Source organism: Mya arenaria, chromosome 1, assembly GCF_026914265.1.
Source record: "Mya arenaria isolate MELC-2E11 chromosome 1, ASM2691426v1".
NCBI lineage: Eukaryota > Metazoa > Mollusca > Bivalvia > Myida > Myidae > Mya > Mya arenaria.
The window spans coordinates 55,625,790-55,646,436 of record NC_069122.1 but is presented as its reverse complement, the minus strand read 5'-3'; the positions used below and the strand labels follow the sequence as shown (position 1 = coordinate 55,646,436).

At 33.0% G+C, this 20,647-nt stretch overlaps 1 protein-coding gene and 2 non-coding genes across 4 annotated transcripts; 1 reads left to right on the top strand and 2 right to left on the bottom strand.

The window, feature by feature from the left end:
• The first annotated feature begins 529 nt into the window (after positions 1 to 529).
• LOC128228604 (uncharacterized) lies at positions 530 to 14,643 on the top strand. Of its 2 annotated transcripts, none has more exons than XR_008259948.1 (3): positions 530 to 618; positions 13,558 to 13,646; positions 14,563 to 14,643. XR_008259948.1 is itself a non-coding variant. In XM_052940013.1 (3 exons), exon 3 carries the CDS (start codon positions 4,784 to 4,786, stop codon positions 5,624 to 5,626), a length of 843 nt encoding a protein of 280 aa, XP_052795973.1. In that variant the 5' UTR covers positions 571 to 618; positions 1,405 to 1,461; positions 4,771 to 4,783; the 3' UTR covers positions 5,627 to 6,475. The 2 variants fall into 2 exon arrangements, 1 of the variants encoding a protein (XP_052795973.1); XM_052940013.1 differs by lacking the exons at positions 13,558 to 13,646; positions 14,563 to 14,643 and adding exons at positions 1,405 to 1,461; positions 4,771 to 6,475 and having other exon boundaries at positions 571 to 618.
• Trnas-uga (transfer RNA serine (anticodon UGA)) lies at positions 10,501 to 10,573 on the bottom strand. Its single transcript has one exon. It is a non-coding gene; the product is annotated as a tRNA-Ser (tRNA).
• A 5,549-nt stretch (positions 14,644 to 20,192) lies between the features above and the next one.
• Trnas-uga (transfer RNA serine (anticodon UGA)) lies at positions 20,193 to 20,265 on the bottom strand. Its single transcript has one exon. It is a non-coding gene; the product is annotated as a tRNA-Ser (tRNA).
• Between the last annotated feature and the right edge of the window lie 382 nt (positions 20,266 to 20,647).

Below are 20,647 nucleotides of genomic sequence, written 5' to 3'. Positions count from 1 at the left end.
TTTTTTATAAACAATTTGAAATAAATAAAATATGATACGATCACAATGAGTGTTTAAACAAGCAAGATGTTCAGGCACGTATTTGTATGTAGGGATCATTCATTGTAATATTTGTTCTTAGTTCAGGTTGTAAAAAGCATAGAGCATTTTAGGAATGTAAATACAGTGCCTAAGGTACAAGTGAACCTTGTTTGAAAGATATTTCGTAAGCGGAGATACAAATTACAAAATGGCTTTTAGGCAGCAGTAGGACTTGGAATTGATCTAAAATACAGCTTGTTGAAAATCAAACTTACAGTTTTTTCAAGTCCATAAAACTCATCCAATAATGTATTGCATAATGTATCTTAAATGTGATTTAATATAGTTCCAAACTTATGTTACATCTTTGTCAATGTTAATTAATTTCTAATAAATGTTTGACAAAATCGATTATGCGCCTTTAAAATGTTTAAATTCATTGGACTGTTTGTCTTTCTAGATTGATATACGATCACTAGTTTAAGTATGCACCGATCAATAGTGGATCGTTTGATGTCAAAATGAGCGGTTTGAAGAGTTAACTCAATTAAATCATCCATAGCATTTATAAACTTTGGATAAATCAACTTGATGAATGTAAGTTGAAAATTCAATAGTTTATTTATGGTATCTTATTGTTAGAGTATCACTTTATTTTAAGTCATTATATAGTAACATAATAAACAATTTGAAACTATGAGCAAATTAACTATTATTATTTCATAGCATTTCTAAACATAACATGGGATTAACAGCACTTTTAGTATTGTCCCTATGGTATTATACATTTTAAACAAATAATTGGAATAGCATATACAAGTTCATTTTAATCGTAAAAAAATACTTATTTTACATTATGTTTTTCTTCTTGTTTAAACAATCAAATTGCCTTGATGAATGTATACCATTATGGAATCAGCTGTGTACATCACAAATTGCTACAAGCCAGTGGTTAGGTACTTTCTAAGCTACAGGGTGTTCTTACTTAGTTCATTATGACCGTAACAATCATATTGGTAAAGTAAAAAAAGCTCTGGTTTTGTCCTTGTATTGTATATTTTGTCATTATTAACTATGTTTATGTATATTTATCGTACCCAATAAATAAAGTCGTAAGTTAAGATACGAGTATGCATTCCACGAAATGTTGCCATAATTTAACGTACTAGTATTTTAAGTTTAGGGCATCACTCTTTTATTGAAGACACAGCTGATATTTGTTTGTTTCAGTGTGTATTTTCACCGTGTGAGTATAGAAAGCAATGTCTCACGAGGCGCGTTTCATTTTTGTTTAATTGTATGCCTAAAAGGATACACAACATCAGTAAATTGTAGTTCATGTAAAAGCTCGTTAAATTGCAATCAAGTGTTACTTTGTTTTAGAAATGACGTCGTTGAGCTTGTGAGCAAGCGCTGTGACCGATGACATTTGGTTTAAACGTAAGAGAGGGTTTCAGTTTTAAACTGTGAAATAAATATCAAAATAGTGTTACGCTGCTTGAATCAGTGAAGTTTTATTATAACTTGTTTAAAGGATATAAACAAAACGCCGGACAACCTATCATTAACTCTTTTTCAGTTTATTTATGTTAAAACTACGAAACCTTTTTTGATATGCGTTGTTAATGTTGGTCAGTATAGAAACCATAAAATATGTGAATGTGTTTAAAATAAAAAACGAAATACAAATACATTATTTAGGGATTTAAAAGCATTCTTCGTTAATTAAAACTATTTTAAATTGGTCAGGTACAATTTGCCTATAACCAGTAATACATGAGCTTTCGATTAAGTGTTTGTTTCCTAAAACCAACGCGGCTTCTTCCCTTAGTAGTAATACGTCACAAACGAAGGGCATATTTATCTGAATGAAGCGGAAAATGCGCATGTTCAAGTGTAAGTGTAAACAACGCGCTGTTTACATAATAAACAAAGCCAGCACATTGTGATAATATAATGATGTTATTATAAGGTAAACTATTTAGGGCTTGTATGTTTATTGACATATGTTAGGGGGTTCAGGTGATTTTAACTTAGTGGTTTTAGTACACATGACGTTAGGTATTGTTAAAGTACCCTCTTTGATAAACTCATAACTTTTTCTTTCGTCCAATTCGGTAAACTATGTGAAAAGTTATGCCATTTTTTAGCTTCGTTATCGGGGTAATTATGTTATCAAATGTATCATGATAATATAAAGTGTTTACGACACCATTTTGATAGGGCTGTTATTCCATTACATTTTAATGTTACATGTAGAATACATGTAGATGAACTTTCGCAACAAACATGTTTAGTAGGTATTTCCACACTCGTAGGTTTGCTTTTATTATGTCTAAAGGTTTCTTACTGTCTCAGTCAAGTTTCCATAGCAACAGATTCGGAACATGTAAAATTCAAACTAAGTGAGGACCAAAACGAATAACCCAAAACTTTGTTTAAACTACAGTCAGATAAGAGTTACTTGCAAAGTTACACTTTGAAGATTATATGTTAGTATTTATTAGTCGACTCGTTTGTTTTTATAAAACCGGTTTCCATAGAAACGATTATTGAGAATCACATAAATTCTAAAATTATTTATTGAATTGCAAGTGTATGATTACATTTGATATCTTATATTGAACATTAATATTGAATATAACAATGTTCATAAATAGATTCACAGACAAACCATAATGCACATCAAAATATGATCAAACACATACGTTACTATGTGTTGCTATGGCAACCAATTGCATAAATACAGAAACATTTTTGATGTTTTTGTTTTCATATCCTAAACGTTCCAATATTAGATGCTATTTTAATTACTAGAAACTAAAATAATTATATTATAAAGGAAAAACATGAAATTAATTATAAAGCAACCACATAATTTCTCCATAGTAACCAATTAATATTTACAAAATGGGTAGAATTCAAGCCCCTATACAGGTGAGACTTGTGCACATTATGTTTGATGTTACTTCAACAAACACATCTTGATTAATTCAATATTTGTTTTAAAATTAAAATTTTAAAAAGATACACATCAAACTATTCAATATGTGACAAGATGAGTTAGTTTCTTTGATCTTTTTCTTGAGCCTTTTTAGACTGACTTTGTTAACTCTTCAAGTTTCATCTTTATAGAGTTCTTGTTTCTGTGTAATTCACTGTAATAATATTTTTGAGATCTGGACTGACTACTGAATATATTTTTCTTTTACTTTTAAATTAGAACACTATTATAGGGCTTGTACTCAGATGGTCGTGAACAATAATTTGATTGATAGGCAGCTTCTTGTTGAGATATGCTACAACATCTCATCTAATTCACTTGCATTAGTCCATATATCTCAATATCTCTGATATTTTATAGGGAATACTTACTTTTGTACTCTGTTTTGTTTTTGTTTCTTGTTTTGCCTTTCTCAGATCTCTTTTCGCTGCTTGTCTTCATAAGCAATGATGCTCTTTTTGGATTGAATTTTGGGTATCTGATCAATGGCATTTGCACTAATGTTTTTGTCTTTGTTTGTTCAAAATCCGAATATAGCAGCCAGAAACATTTTTTGATGGTTTTTATCCCATTTTGGGGCTTTTCTCTATCTGTTTAATGCGAAAAGTCTTAACTTTCAGCTGGGTCAATGTCTCTGGCTTTCAGGCATGGAAATCTTGTCTTTAGCTCTGCGATTGCATCTTTATATTCCCTTTGTTCATCCAAGACACTCTCAGTAGTTAGTAGAACTGTATTAATAAAAGCAAATGAAATAAATCATAAACATTTTATTTTGATAAACTGTTATTTTGTTACGGCAAAGTTAACATTATTGCAATATGTGTACTAAAACTCATATGAAGATTTTGAATGTTTTGGAGTAGCATATCAAGACAATGACACCTACACATAGGCAATGACAATATTTCCACTTATTTCTGAGCACATCAGACAAACTGAATAAAAATAGATAAACCAGAAAAAATGGTGATACAAAATGTAGAATTCAGTGCATTTTTTAGCAGTTTTTAATGGCTTGAATATAGATACTGAGGCAAGCACTTAGGAGATTAGTTCATGTATTCATTATTGTGTTAATAAACTTTTGCAGTTTTGTTTCACCCACTACTGTTAAGTATATATGGCTCTGACCCTAACGGTGAACTGTTTGATTATTTAATCTGTGTCAAACAGTTTAAAATTAAAACTATAATCCAAATGTTGGGTTATGCAGAACACACATAATTGCAGGGAAGTACAGATGGACTGACCGACATGTACACATGTATGACAACTAGATGTGCTCCCTTTCATTGCTCAGAAACAATTGAATGTAAAGCTATTGGAGTAACGATTTTCCATATGTTCTAATTGTCACTCGTTGTGCTGAATACAAAACATTAACCGCATTGATAGATATTTTAAAGATGCAGCTTCATGTTTGTTTTCACTTGTTAGTATATATGTTTAGCTGCATCTTTAAAACTTAAATGTATTTATTATCGGAATTGATAATGTAAAATTCGGTTGTGAGGTAGATTTTATAGGGTACTGTAGTTTATATAAGTTTTACATTTTCCTCGAGGAAATTACAAGTATTGGGTTATGTACTGATTTGGGAAATCATTCGATAAGCAAGTGGGGTACGGAGAGGATCGTGTCATTGTACACTAGTAGCGTGTTTTATTATTGTGAACACTATTTATTTTCTTGGACATTGGAAATTTAGAAATTAAATACTTAATATTGCTATTTAATTTAATAAGCCACTGCTAGGCTATGTTTGGGGGGACGGAAACAGAAGGCAGTGTTATGAGGAAGGAGTCGGAGGCCGGTCGTAGCTACACACCGGAAGGAGGAGTTGGCATGCCACGTGGCCAGGGAGAACAAGGTAGGCCCTCGGGAGATAAAGAAGATATGTTTCAGGCATTTGGTCTGTTCCGTGAATATTTTGATGCCCAGATAGATACGTTGAAAAAAGAACTCTGTAGTAACAAAAGTTCGGTGGATAAACCGACCATTCCTAGTTTCAAGAACACTTCCTGTAGAATTCAATTCATGTTCAATAAGGACATTTCCTCTCTTTGCCAATCTATTATTGATTGCGAGAACTTGGACACGGCCAAAGCGAAAGCTAAAGAATCATTAAAGAAACTAAATCATAGAAACAAACTTGTGCGTTTAGCAGACTCTTCTCCCGGGGGCTGGGCCACTGTTAAGGAGTACGAAACTCCAGACATTGGCTCAGACAGTGATGACGAAAAGAAAATTCGCAAGGCCGAGTCCAAGGCAATCAAAAAACTCAAATCTGATAATTCAAACAGCTTTGTTTCATTTTCTCGCCGCGCTGGTCCACCGCCAACGGCCACCGTGACGTCAGCGACTTCCGGCCAAGGCTACTTCTCCAGTCCTGCGTTCTCCAATCGAGCGACATTCATGGTCATGGGTAGGGATAGACAGCAGCTTTTTCGCCCCTACCACCCTTACCAAGCGAGGTCCAACGCCAACACCAACGCCATCTGTTTCGGTTGCGGACGGAAAGGACACTTCCGGCGGGAGTGCGAGCTGGTCGGCGGGTCGTCTGTCAAACGAGAGAGCGGCATCGGAGGGCCTCAACAATGATAAGTATTTTCATGATGATAGTGACTGTTTGGGTGAAAATGACATTGATAGGCATTGTTTAGACAAGTATAGTCCAGTTTCAGGCATAAGTGTAAAAGGAAATTTAAAGTCACATGTTTCTTTTTGGAAAACTATTGGTGCTAATCCAGATGTTGTAGACACTATAGAAAACGGATATAAAATCCCCTTTCTGAAAAGTCCTGATAAATCCTTTTCAAACAATAATAAATCGGCATTGTTAAATATGGATTTTGTTGAGGAAACTGTATGTGACATGCTCAAAAATGGCTTTATTATTGAAAGTAAAACAATTCCATAGGTGGTGAGTCCTTTAAGTGTGTCAATTAATTCTGTCGGAAAGAAGAGATTAATTTTAGATCTTAGAATTGTAAATAAATGTATTTGGAAAGAAAAAATGACATTTGAAGATTGGAAAACAGGAATAGAATATTTTGATAAAGATAGCTTTTGTTTCAAGTTTGATTTGTCTAAAGGTTACTATCATATTGACATTTTCCCAGAGCATCAGACGTTTTTAGGCTTTAGTTTAAACGGAAAATACTATTGTTATTCAGTCGTTCCGTTTGGATTGAGTTGTGCCCCTTTTTGTTTTGTTAAAACATTACGTGAAATTGTCAAATATTGGAGATACAATTCAATTAAGATTGTCATGTTTCTCGACGATGGCTGGGGTACTAACAAGAATTTTGAAAGTACAACGAAGGATGCTAAATTTGTCAGAAAAAGTTTATTTGATGCAGGTCTTGTGGTAAATGAAGAAAAATCAGTTTGGTATCCAGTACAAAGACTTGAATGGATAGGTTTACTCTGGGACAGTGCACAATTTTCTATTTGTATTCCTGATAGGAGAATTGCAGATTTAAAAACGGTTTTGTCCCGTGTAACAGGTTACTTGCCTATGGTGAGCGCAAGAGAGCTCGCAAAATGTACTGGGAAAATTGTTTCCATGATGCCTGTTATTGGTAATCTCGCTAGACTCATGACTAGATTTCTGTATGTAGAAATTACGTCTAGGCCCTCTTGGGATCGACGGATTGCTATATCGTCTGACAATTTGTGTGTGTCAGAATTTGAGTTCTGGATGGATCGTATTGACCACATCAATTGTAGGTTTTTGAGTAAAGATACATCCATTGATGTGTTGAAAGTCTTTAGCGATGCTAGTGGTTTTGCATGTGGTGCTTATATTGCAAATTGTCCAGGTTTCATTTTTCATGATATGTGGTCTGACGAAGATTGTCAAAAAAGTTCAACTTTTAGGGAGCTTAAGGCGGTTTTTCTTGCACTTAGATCTTATGGCGATGTGCTTGCTCATAAAGCTGTTGAATGGTTTTCCGACTCACAGTCGTGTGTGCAAGTAGTTAAGGTAGGCAGTCCCAAGTTAGAGTTGCACGAATTGGCTTTAGGTATTTTCGGTATATGTTTCACCAATAATATAGATCTCGAGATTCAGTGGGTGCCGAGAGATTTGAATAGTATTGCTGATGACATTAGTAAATACAGAAATACCGATGAATGGGAGGTAACGTTGGATTTCTTTCAATATCTCAATGGTATTTGGGGACCCTTCACGATTGACAGATTTGCCAATGCAAAAAACAGAAAGGTAGTTCGTTACAATTCGAAGTTCTTTGATTTTGAAACAGAGGCTGTTGACAGTTTTACACAAAACTGGGGTAATGATAACAATTGGCTTGTACCTCCTATTTATCTAGTCAGCAAGACTATTTAACATGTGCTGACTTGTCAAGCACACGGTGTGCTGGTAGTTCCGAAGTGGCCAAGCTCACCTTTCTGGCCTCTTCTGTTTGATGCAGATTTTTCCAAGAAACATTATGTTCTTGACGTAATGGAATTTGACAAAGAACAGGGAATATTTGTCTGTAATAATGCTTCTGTGTTTGGTGCTAGAAGGTTCTCTAGCAGAGTTCTGGTAGTTCGGTTCTAAATACAAATGATGTAACCAATGAGAAAATGAGAAAATGAGAAATGAGAATGAGATGAGAAAATAAGGTTTTTATCATCGTATTTCGTAGTTATTTTAAAATAACTTACGTAAAGATATTATTTGAAAATGTGTGTTTCTTATACCATTTACATCTGATGTAAATGAGGTTCGTACACTGTGTGCGAAGTACAACATAATATGTTTAGTTCCTTGGACAGTTCCGCTTGTATCAGATACTTGCGAAGTCGTACTCTGAGTGCGAGGATTATTTTATGCATTGCAGAATATAGAAATTATTGTAATTATTATGTTTATTTGTGTTTTATACTTTTATTTATGAAATTAAGTCTGTATACCGTGTGCGAAGAATGTAAATATATAATGACGAGAGTGGGGGGGGGGGAGGACTTTAAAACTTTGAAGTTCCCTCGACAGTTTCCGTTTAAATCAGAAAATTGTAAAGCCTTATTCTTAGTGCTAACATTATTTATTATTTTGTGAAGTTATTACATGTGCATTTGTGTTTACATTTAACAGATGCCTTTAAGATGGGAATTTGGAACACACGTGAAGACCTTCCTAAAGATCTTAAAAGCTGTCATGAAGATTTAAAGTCTATAGTTATTTCCTCTAAATCAAAAAATACTTTTAAGCAATATAATTGCTATTTCAAATCGTATTGTAATTGGTGTAATAAATATAATTTCAAATCTTTGCCCACCTCTGATTACCATGTAAGCCTGTATCTTGTTTCTATTAAAGATTCAAAACCGTCAGCTTCAAAAATAAATGCTATTGTTTTTGGAATTTCCTGGGCACATAAAATTGCAGGTTTTGAAGATCCGTGTTCTTCCGATTTAGTTACGTTTGCTAAAAATGGTCTCATAAGAGAAAATTCTAGACCTGTCGTTCAAAAATGTGCATTTTCTGTAGAAGATATGAAATGTATTGTACACCATTTTGGAAGTTCAGAGGCATTGGTTGACATTCGTTTTGTAACTATGTGTCTAATAAGTTTTTCAGGTTTTTTAAGATTTAATGAACTGGTTTCTATAAAAAGATCAGATTTATCCATTCTTGAAGATTGTGTTAAAATATTCATAAGTAAAAGCAAAACAGATCAACTACGTCATGGTGAAACGGTGACAATATCTAGAACAAACTCATTGTTGTGTCCAGTATCATATTTGGAAAAATATCTTATAACAGTTGGTATTGAGGAAAGTTCCACAGAATATATTTTTAGAAATATCATGTGTTGTCAAAAATCAAAAAGATGTGTATTATCCGGTGTAAAACCCATGTCGTATAGTAGAGCCAGGGAAATTTTGTTGGAAAAAAATCAAATTTATGGGCATGAACCCTGAAAAGTATGGGCTTCATTCTTTCCGTTCAGGGGGTGCTACGGCGGCTGCTAATGGGGGTGTCCCTGAACGATTGTTCAAAAGGCATGGCAGATGGAAATCTGAAAATGCAAAAGATCGTTATGTCAGGGAATCGGATGACACTAAGAAATTTGTATCTCTTAATCTTGGTTTATAGATTACATGAATTGTTATACAATTTAGGTATATTTCATTCATTGATATACTTTTGACTGTTGTTTACGCACCCGTTCTTTTACTGTCGATAAAATACCCCGCTTGTTGGCACACCTATATTGTGTTCCTTTGTTTGTCTTTACTTAAGGTTAAGATAATAAATATTTTATGTTTGGCATAAAATGAAATGAAATAGAAAACATAAATGTATTTATTATCGGAATTGATAATGTAAAATTCGGTTGTGAGGTAGATTTTATAGGGTACTGTAGTTTATATAAGTTTTACATTTTCCTCGAGGAAATTACAAGTATTGGGTTATGTACTGATTTGGGAAATCATTCGATAAGCAAGTGGGGTACGGAGAGGATCGTGTCATTGTACACTAGTAGCGTGTTTTATTGATTTTTTTTTTGTGTGTAATTATTATTACAAAAAATGATATACAAATAGATGATTGTTTCTGTGTTATTAACGCATATTTATTTTTCAGTTTGGTATTGTTTGTGTTACCAACGTACGAATGGGAGTTTATTCGTGTAGAGGGCTGTGAGTGGCATTGATTCCGGACATTACTACAATGCAGAAGCATTCATCACTGTGTATAGGAACATTGAGCCATTCACCATGTTATGGCTATTCAGGGAATCAGTGCCTGTGTGAATGTTATTGAATTGTCAGAATATACAAAATAAAATACCCCGCTTGTTGGCACACCTATATTGTGTTCCTTTGTTTGTCTTTACTTAAGGTTAAGATAATAAATATTTTATGTTTGGCATAAAATGAAATGAAATAGAAAACATAATAGTACAATAATACCTCATGCCTTTGAATCACAGAACATGCTCTCTGGTATCCAATGGACATCTGACAAATCCACAAACAGTACAACAACTGCATTCCTTGTACCAAATCTCTGAAATGAAATATTTTATAAAATTAATCATTTCAGCCTCACAAAGACAACTTTTATTATGGCATTGAAAGTTAAAGCAGACATTAAAGCATATCAACTGAAATGTAAATAGCAAGCTCCTGATACAAATAAATTAGAAAATGATTATGAGCATATTTTACAGACAGCATACTATTACTCATTTCTTGCTATATATCTACACAGTAAAACATAGTTCTCAATAGATCAGCCAAAATGGTCATGAAATGCATGTCAACTATTTGAGAAAAAAATGAACATCCATTTTCCAGCCATCTTGATCACTGGACAACAGATGGAAAATGTCTACAGGTGAATAGAGTTAAAAAAAATCTCATATTTAAAAACCAAACTATGCACATACAACTACACACACATGGGTGAAAAGTATCTGAATAAACAATTGTCAAAGGATGTGAAAAGTGTGCAGCCAGACCGGGGCTCGAACCCGGGACCCCTCGCTATCAGGGCGAGTGCTCTACCGACTGAGCTACCGGACCGCTTACACACCTTCTCAACACATGCTAGGTGTCGGTACCGTGACACAATAATAAATCTAAATATTTAATCCATAATATTAGAGAAATGACTTGTCAATTTGAGAATTCAAATTACTTATCAAGAACAATTCTTAAATTTAACTTATGGAATCAATACATACATTTTTAATTATACAGTATAAAATTTCAAACCACAAATTAAGATTTACTAGTACTACTGTATTTTTAATGTGGCTGAATCAGTTTACTCTGTTACACAATGTACTGATAAATAATTATATATTACATACACTTGTATATAGTTCAGATATTGATTTTCATTCTAAAACACAGAGTTATATCTATTACTTCTTTGTCAATGCAGAAATCTGCCAATCAAGCTGGTAATATATATTCAAGAATACTTTATCAGTATTGTTGATGTAAGATATTATGATACTGAACCAAGTTTTTACACATACAAGTTAAAGAAAAACTATAACCAACTTCATATATTGTAATACAATGTAATGAATTTGCTTACAGGATCTTTACACTTTTTTACATTACAGTAGATAATACAATGTACTGGTTAGAGACCCCTTTTTGCCAAGAAATGAAGATTTTCCTTGAACAACTGGAGAAATACTGAATATTATTGAATTAAATTTCACAGAAACAAAGTTAAGCTCCTGATAAAAAAAAATCAGTATGATGATATTTATAATGTATGAAAATATTCCCAGTGAACTCACGTGCCAAACATACTCAGTAAAATCCACTAAAATGATAGTGAACTGTACCAATAATTTGCCCACTTGTAGAAAAATTATTATTTAAAAACTTCTCAAAATAATATTCCTGATTGCCAACAAAATATCTTATTTCTTTCTATTTTCTATAAATTCTTACATGTTGCTCTGTTTAAAGTTTAAACGAGTATTTTGTGGTGACATAATTTATATTATGTACCGTGATAAAAGCAGATAATCCCCCGCTAGAAGAAATATGGTGCGTTTTCAATATTGCTAATAAATAGTTAATTTTCGGGTATTTTTCTTATTTAGAAGCTTCAATGGGACACAAAGTATCATTTGTATTAAAAACAATCATACTTGAATTGTTGAAGAACAATTAAACAGGGTGGGCAAATAAATGGTATGGGCGAAAAAGTGGTCCCTGACAAGTATGTATATATAAACATACAAAAAGTAAACGTTATAAGATCAACCTAAAAGATCCAGCCTTAGTCAAACTGATCAGAATTTATTTAAATGATAAAATATAAGAATGTCATACTCATAGTTGTTTGTGTGCTACGCAATTTATAATTATAGTGGTTTAGCATTTTAAATCTTGCACTGATTTTATTTAAAACAAACAATATGCCTCAGAAACAAACAATTACAGTACACTAAGGATACATTTGGACTTCAAAAAATATATAATATTTTTTTTATTTTTTTAGCTTAAACACAACAATAACACTATTCATTAGATGAACAAATATTTAAATAACTATTTGAATGAGAATGCATTGAAACTTACAAACATTATCTGCCTCCAACCGAGTAAGATATTCGGATAGGCTGTGAACGTCTGAAATACTGCTCAACCGAACGTCAAATTAAGCTTCCTCATGTACCTAAAAGAAATTAATTCCGGATTAACTGTAAGCATCAATTTATTTCAGAATCATGTTTCTAGACAAAAAAAGTCAGAAATTTGCAAAATCGAGTGAACAGACAAGAATAACAATACATTTACCAGTCAAAACAACAGCTGTTTTCTTGTTTTTAAGAGAGCGCCCTCATGCGTGAAAATTCTATTTTCGTTTATACACCATTTAAAAGGGCAGGATTTGTACTTTAATTTCATTACTTTCGTTTTCACTAACAATCAATAAGCGCCTTCGGAAATGATGAACAGGTACCCTACCTATCGTCAAACGCGTGAATTTCGTGACCGTTTAAATCGGCCTTCGGGAAAAACGGCGAATAGTAACATTGCTTTACAAGGCGGTATTTGTAAAATCTAAGTTAGTTTATTTAATATTTATATAGAAAAAAGAAGAAGTCTTAGTCTGTGCGGATATGTAAAATATGTCATGAAAATGTCAGGCAATCGTTTGCAGTTAACAAAAATAAAAGTCCTTTTTTGTAAAATTTAACATCAATTACATATATGACGTCGCAAACGGAACCCCGTACATATGTACTATCTTTCAAACATCGTAATCAATGCCAAACGGCTTGATGATCCAAATGGTCAAGACATTTTATTTTGCAATTGGTTTTGAAATAAAATCATTGGAAACGGTAAGATTATATAAGCTACAATGTGTGGATTTGTGCTGAAGAACATTTTTTCTTTCAAACAGAATAATCCTTGATAAAGTATATTTCAATGTGTTTAAGATATTTTTTAAAGACCGTTACAAAAACGAGTATCGTTGACGACTCATTATCTCACCTGTTCATAAAAATAACTTAACTGATGCTATTTCTATTACATTCAAATTATCTGTTTGAAACGGTGTTTCTATTTAGGAATTCTGAAATGGTTCTTCGTACTTGACTGTATGTATTTATTATAACTATTGAGAGTAGTATTAAACGAAAAAAATAGCTGAATTATAGCACTATCTTCGATTATATGTTTTGTTTTGACGTCATGTCGTTCATTGTATGTTTATATGGGAATCTCAGGCAAAATAAAAAGTGTACAAGATGTAACGTTGCAGCGAAGTTATAAAGTTATATAGAGCATTAGAAAATCTATACCACAATAGCTGTTATTAAGGGTCGTCAATTGATGATTTAAGAGTGTTTTTCTTTAAACGTTTGAAAATTCAGGCTGTGTGGTGTGGTTTTGTGTTGAAAACTAAAAGTTAAATTTTCCCTTACAGCTTCCAGATAGAACAACGATAATATTGATATATAGGCGACCGGCTAAATGGTTATTTAAAAAATAGTATTCATTTTTTTTTAATTTATATATTTTAGGAATAGTCAACGATGATACAGAATGGACAGAGAAACGCTGCTGTTGTTATTTATTCTCGTGAATTCTTACTGCTTAGGCGTCAGTGCGCGTAAGTAAAATAATGCATTTAGTTTGATTTTGAATTCCTTTTTAGAAACTTTCTGTGATAAATATATTCATTCTTTGTATAAGGCAAGTGTATTAAATACCGTAAGGACTTTTATAGCCGAAACCAAGTATCGGCTCGTTTGGTATGAAAAAATGATAAAGTAAGTTGTTTTTAAGTTTTAAATGGTTAGCAACCGTGCATACTGGCACAATGTTTGAGAATTCGCATACACTTATCAAGAGACAAAAAAGGCTACACAAACTAAGGAAACAGGTTTTATTGTTTAATTACTGCCACCTGATGCCACTAAATCGCTAACAGGCCAGGAACGCAAACAAAGGCCGACGAAAAAAAATATCCGCTTTTAAACGTTTTTATTCCGCTTGTTGCGTGTAGCCTTGGCGCTAACTTACAACACACGCCAGAACAACATACAAAGGGCGCCGAAACGATTAATGCAAACCTTATGGAACCTAAGTGTGTTAGCGATAGGCAAGCAAATCATATCCACAAACAGGCGCCAAACCGATTAATCCTTTTTTCTTTTTTTTCTCCCCGCGCTATGATGTCATGGCTAGGCGCTACAAAAAGCGCGAAAGAATGGTAAAACAGTGTTTTCCAACTGGTGCAATGTGCGCACCAACAACAAAATGGCATAAAGAGTGTGTAAAGTGTATATTTGTTTTTCCTGGCGCATTTTTATTTTGGCGGGGTGAAAGGGCGGTTAATACTGCATTGTTTTGTTTCTAGAAGTTTTGTTGGCGGGGCCAACACTTCAACGCCTCAGAACGATATAAAAAGGGCAAACACACACACAACAGTATTTTCCCCCGCGTGCACTGTGTTTTAGCAGGCACAAGAACGATAGAACAAAATTCAATCAAACTATATGTCATTCCATCCTTTATGTTTTCAGAGGTTTCAGATGGTCAGTCTAATGGGGCTCGGGACAACGAAAGGTTGGTTTATAATAAGAGTGGTTCCAGTCAGTACTCACTCTACACAAGGGTGTCATAACAGACATATTTGCTTTATAAATGATATGAAGGAAAGTGAAAAATTGAAATATAGTTTAATACATTAATAATTTTTTTGAACATGTAAACGTAAACTGGTTTCGTGTATATTAATTTACCAACATAATTCTGGACGCTACAGTCTTAATCTTAATATAAACACTAGGTTCCTTACCTGAATAACACGTTAATACTTAAGTCCTCAGATCAGTTTCAAACCATTTTTAAAAGTTTAAACATCAATTTCACAAAATATGAATGTCCTTACATCACTATAAACACTACTTGAGTCCTTACACAGCTATACCAAAAGTACTTCAGAGCTGATATCAATATCAAATAAATTTGACACATATGAAAACAAGTTTCAAAGAATGTACACAACATAAATACCCCGTTAAGTCAATATGATATGGTTTGTTTTTCAGTACTGCTCAAACGGCGATTCTGGTCACCGCAATAGTCTGCGCAATTGCTGCCATGTTGTGTATTGGCGCTTGTGGATTTTGCTGTTACCAGAAATGCTGTGTTGGCAAGTTATGTCGTACAAAGTAGATGGGATAAATAGATTCAACACAATCAGCTTAAACATACATACACAACTGTTTGAAACGTGGGACAATTTACGCAAACCCAAATGAGTTATATTTTTTTCATTTAGCTAAATAAGAATATTTTCAAAATAAAGTAATATTATTATTGATTATTACAAGTATCGTTTTTCTTAATGGCTAAACACTGTAAACAAGAAGAAAAGTACACATTTTGTCAAAATTAAATAAATTAGGTAAGCCTGATACTGTTATAATGGAACTAAGATTGTTTGAGATATTGGGCAAATATTCGGTCATAGTTGTACATAAGTAAACCTTGAGGAACAAGTGAATGCTTTAATGATAGCTAAATGTTAAAGAATTTGTTTCTTATAAGTGACGATTAATACGAGCTTATGAAAGTATACGTATACATTAATTAAAACTTTATTAAATCAATGATAATCTTTCAAAAGAGAGCACTTATATTTCAGTTCCCCTTCTTTATTATGCTGTTTTGCTTATTAGTCTTTGGAATTTTTTGATCTGGTGTGGCCTACAAAACCTGTCTTCTGCTACATACACACAGATACTTCGTTTTACCGATGTCCAATTCCTGCGGTATTTTACAAATAACGGTAAATTATGAATGCATGTACCGGTATTATAATTATTGATTGTTGAATGCGTAAGAATGACCAAAACCCCTACAACCCCCGAGTTGTACAAATAATGTTGAGGGATACCTTGTATGTGCTTAAGTTTGTAGATGTTCCAAGCTGTGAGGTGGTGCCACAAGGTAATTTATGCATTGCGTTAGACAATGTACCATAGTGGGAATTGATGATGCAAGGTGATCTATCCATAATTTAGTCAATGTAACACAACTGGAAATGGTGCTGCCAGGTGATCTATTCATTAAGGTAGTCAATGTACCACAGTGGGAATTGGTGCTGCCGGGTGATCTATTCATAAAGGTGGTTACTGTACCACGATTGGAAATGATGTTGCCTGTATATTTCATAAAGGTAGTAAATGTAACATAATTGCAAATGGTGATGTCTGGTGATCAATTCAATATGGTAGTCAATGTACCACAGTGGGAATTGGTGCTGCCGGGTGATATATTCATAAAGGTAATCAATGTACCACAATGGCAAATGGTATTGCCTGGTGATCTATTCATAAAGGTGGTTACTGTACCACGATTGGAAATGATGCTGCCTGTATATTTCATTAAGGTAGTCAATGTAACATAATTGGAAATAGTGCTGTCTTGTGATCAATTCAATAAGGTAGTCAATAATCCACAATGGGAAATGGTGCTGTCTGGTGATCAATTCAATTAGGTAGTCAATGTTCCACATTGTGAAATAGTGCTGCCTGGCTATCTATTCATTAAGGTAGTCAATGTACCACAGTGGGAATCGGTGCTGCCTGGTGATCTATTCATTAAGGTAATCAATGTACTACAGTGGGAATTAGTGATGCCAGGTGAAATATTTATTAAGTTTGGCAATGTCTTAGAATAAGTTATGGTGATACTTGGTGATCTATTAAGAACGCTAGTCAATGTATCACAGTCAATCAACAATAATTAACATAATGATCATTGTCAGCATACAACGAATTCTGTTCTAAGTCATTTAGATCCACAGTATGGAATATTGTTCATCATCACATACTGAAGAAATGCTTTGTTCAATGTATATTACTGTGATTCCAAAGGGCTTAGAACAAAATTATTGACATTTTTTTTTCTGATTTTGTCTGTGTCTTTCAATGCATTTTTGTTTTTAATTTTAACGCTTGATAAACTTCACTTTTCAAAATAAAATATTTATATTAAATATATGCAAAATTTACACTTTCAACTTACGACTGAAATAAGTAATAACACGAGTTACTGGACGGTGACCACGAGGTAGACATTGATAGTTTAGTTTATTAGTTTATTAACAAATACAATAGACAATATGTCCATGAGTATACATTTACAAATAGAGAATTATATGCATGTAAGTAATCAAATGGTCAAATAAATCACCAATGATCATATAAATAAATATTCATGTTTCATGTCATAATAGAGACACAATATAGCATTATGTACATGTATATGACAGCGAGAGATCATTGTGTACATGAAAAACACATATTATTCATAGTAATAATGGTATTGGTTTCTAACATTAAATGCCTTATGTATATACATAGCTAAATTTCTATTCACTTTAACATTGTCCGATTGCATTAACTCAACAAACTTTGGTACATTTGGTCTAGTCCAATAATATTTACTAATATAAGTTTTTCTTAAATCACTATACAATGAGCATTCTAAAATAAAATGAAATTCATCTTCTAATACATAACAACACAAACATTTTCTATCAATATATGGTATTGGGTCAGGTTTGTGCCATCTGCCTGACTCTATTGACAGTCTATGTGAAGAAACTCTCAATCTACACATGTCTTTTCTAAATTTGTACATATTAACATTTGTCAGATAAGGTTGTAACATAAAATTACTAAACATTGTATACGATCTTGCACGAGACGAGTTATTTAATTCTGACATCCAATTCTGAATAAACATATCATTTAGTCTTGTTTTTAACAATGATATAAGCATATTTTCATCACCAACTCCTTGGTTTAATCATACATAATGAAAGCCTAGAGATTGCAATAAAGAACATACATCATTTGCCCAAGATTTACAATTAGGTCTTGTTTCAATATAACTACACATATGAGAATACATACCTTTAACATATTTATGAGCATCTAATTTTATAACTTTCAACCAATATCTTATAACATTAACAACTCTATGTATCTATTAAAGGTTCAAAACCGTCAGCTTCAAAAATAAATGCTATTGTTTTTGGAATTTCCTGGGCACATAAAATTGCAGGTTTTGAAGATCCGTGTTCTTCCGATTTAGTTACGTTTGCTAAAAATGGTCTCATAAGAGAAAATTCTAGACCTGTCGTTCAAAAATGTGCATTTTCTGTAGAAGATATGAAATGTATTGTACACTATTTTGGAAGTTCAGAGGCATTGGTTGACATTCGTTTTGTAACTATGTGTCTAATAAGTTTTTCAGGTTTTTTAAGATTTAATGAACTGGTTTCTATAAAAAGATCAGATTTATCCATTCTTGAAGATTGTGTTAAAATATTCATAAGTAAAAGCAAAACAGATCAACTACGTCATGGTGAAACGGTGACAATATCTAGAACAAACTCATTGTTGTGTCCAGTATCATATTTGGAAAAATATCTTATAACAGTTGGTATTGAGGAAAGTTCCACAGAATATATTTTTAGAAATATCATGTGTTGTCAAAAATCAAAAAGATGTGTATTATCCGGTGTAAAACCCATGTCGTATAGTAGAGCCAGGGAAATTTTGTTGGAAAAAAAATCAAATTTATGGGCATGAACCCTGAAAAGTATGGGCTTCATTCTTTCCGTTCAGGGGGTGCTACGGCGGCTGCTAATGGGGGTGTCCCTGAACGATTGTTCAAAAGGCATGGCAGATGGAAATCTGAAAATGCAAAAGATCGTTATGTCAGGGAATCGGATGACACTAAGAAATTTGTATCTCTTAATCTTGGTTTATAGATTACATGAATTGTTATACAATTTAGGTATATTTCATTCATTGATATACTTTTGACTGTTGTTTACGCACCCGTTCTTTTACTGTCGATAAAATACCCCGCTTGTTGGCAAACCTATATTGTGTTCCTTTGTTTGTCTTTACTTAAGGTTAAGATAATAAATATTTTATGTTTGGCATAAAATGAAATGAAATAGAAAACATAAATGTATTTATTATCGGAATTGATAATGTAAAATTCGGTTGTGAGGTAGATTTTATAGGGTACTGTAGTTTATATAAGTTTTACATTTTCCTCGAGGAAATTACAAGTATTGGGTTATGTACTGATTTGGGAAATCATTCGATAAGCAAGTGGGGTACGGAGAGGATCGTGTCATTGTACACTAGTAGCGTGTTTTATTGATTTTTTTTTGTGTGTAATTATTATTACAAAAAATGATATACAAATAGATGATTGTTTCTGTGTTATTAACGCATATTTATTTTTCAGTTTGGTATTGTTTGTGTTACCAACGTACGAATGGGAGTTTATTCGTGTAGAGGGCTGTGAGTGGCATTGATTCCGGACATTACTACAATGCAGAAGCATTCATCACTGTGTATAGGAACATTGAGCCATTCACCATGTTATGGCTATTCAGGGAATCAGTGCCTGTGTGAATGTTATTGAATTGTCAGAATATACAAAATAAAATACCCCGCTTGTTGGCACACCTATATTGTGTTCCTTTGTTTGTCTTTACTTAAGGTTAAGATAATAAATATTTTATGTTTGGCATAAAATGAAATGAAATAGAAAACATAATAGTACAATAATACCTCATGCCTTTGAATCACAGAACATGCTCTCTGGTATCCAATGGACATCTGACAAATCCACAAACAGTACAACAACTGCATTCCTTGTACCAAATCTCTGAAATGAAATATTTTATAAAATTAATCATTTCAGCCTCACAAAGACAACTTTTATTATGGCATTGAAAGTTAAAGCAGACATTAAAGCATATCAACTGAAATGTAAATAGCAAGCTCCTGATACAAATAAATTAGAAAATGATTATGAGCATATTTTACAGACAGCATACTATTACTCATTTCTTGCTATATATCTACACAGTAAAACATAGTTCTCAATAGATCAGCCAAAATGGTCATGAAATGCATGTCAACTATTTGAGAAAAAAATGAACATCCATTTTCCAGCCATCTTGATCACTGGACAACAGATGGAAAATGTCTACAGGTGAATAGAGTTAAAAAAAATCTCATATTTAAAAACCAAACTATGCACATACAACTACACACACATGGGTGAAAAGTATCTGAATAAACAATTGTCAAAGGATGTGAAAAGTGTGCAGCCAGACCGGGGCTCGAACCCGGGACCCCTCGCTATCAGGGCGAGTGCTCTACCGACTGAGCTACCGGACCGCTTACACACCTTCTCAACACATGCTAGGTGTCGGTACCGTGACACAATAATAAATCTAAATATTTAATCCATAATATTAGAGAAATGACTTGTCAATTTGAGAATTCAAATTACTTATCAAGAACAATTCTTAAATTTAACTTATGGAATCAATACATACATTTTTAATTATACAGTATAAAATTTCAAACCACAAATTAAGATTTACTAGTACTACTGTATTTTTAATGTGGCTGAATCAGTTTACTCTGTTACACAATGTACTGATAAATAATTATATATTACATACACTTGTATATAGTTCAGATATATCAAGCCATTTTATTTTGCAATTGGTTTTGAAATAAAATCATTGGAAACGGTAAGATTATATAAGCTACA

Coding starts and splice junctions, on each gene's coding strand:
- LOC128228604 (XM_052940013.1), top strand. CDS start 4,784: ATGTTTGGGGGGACGGAAACAGAAGGCAGTGTTATGAGGAAGGAGTCG.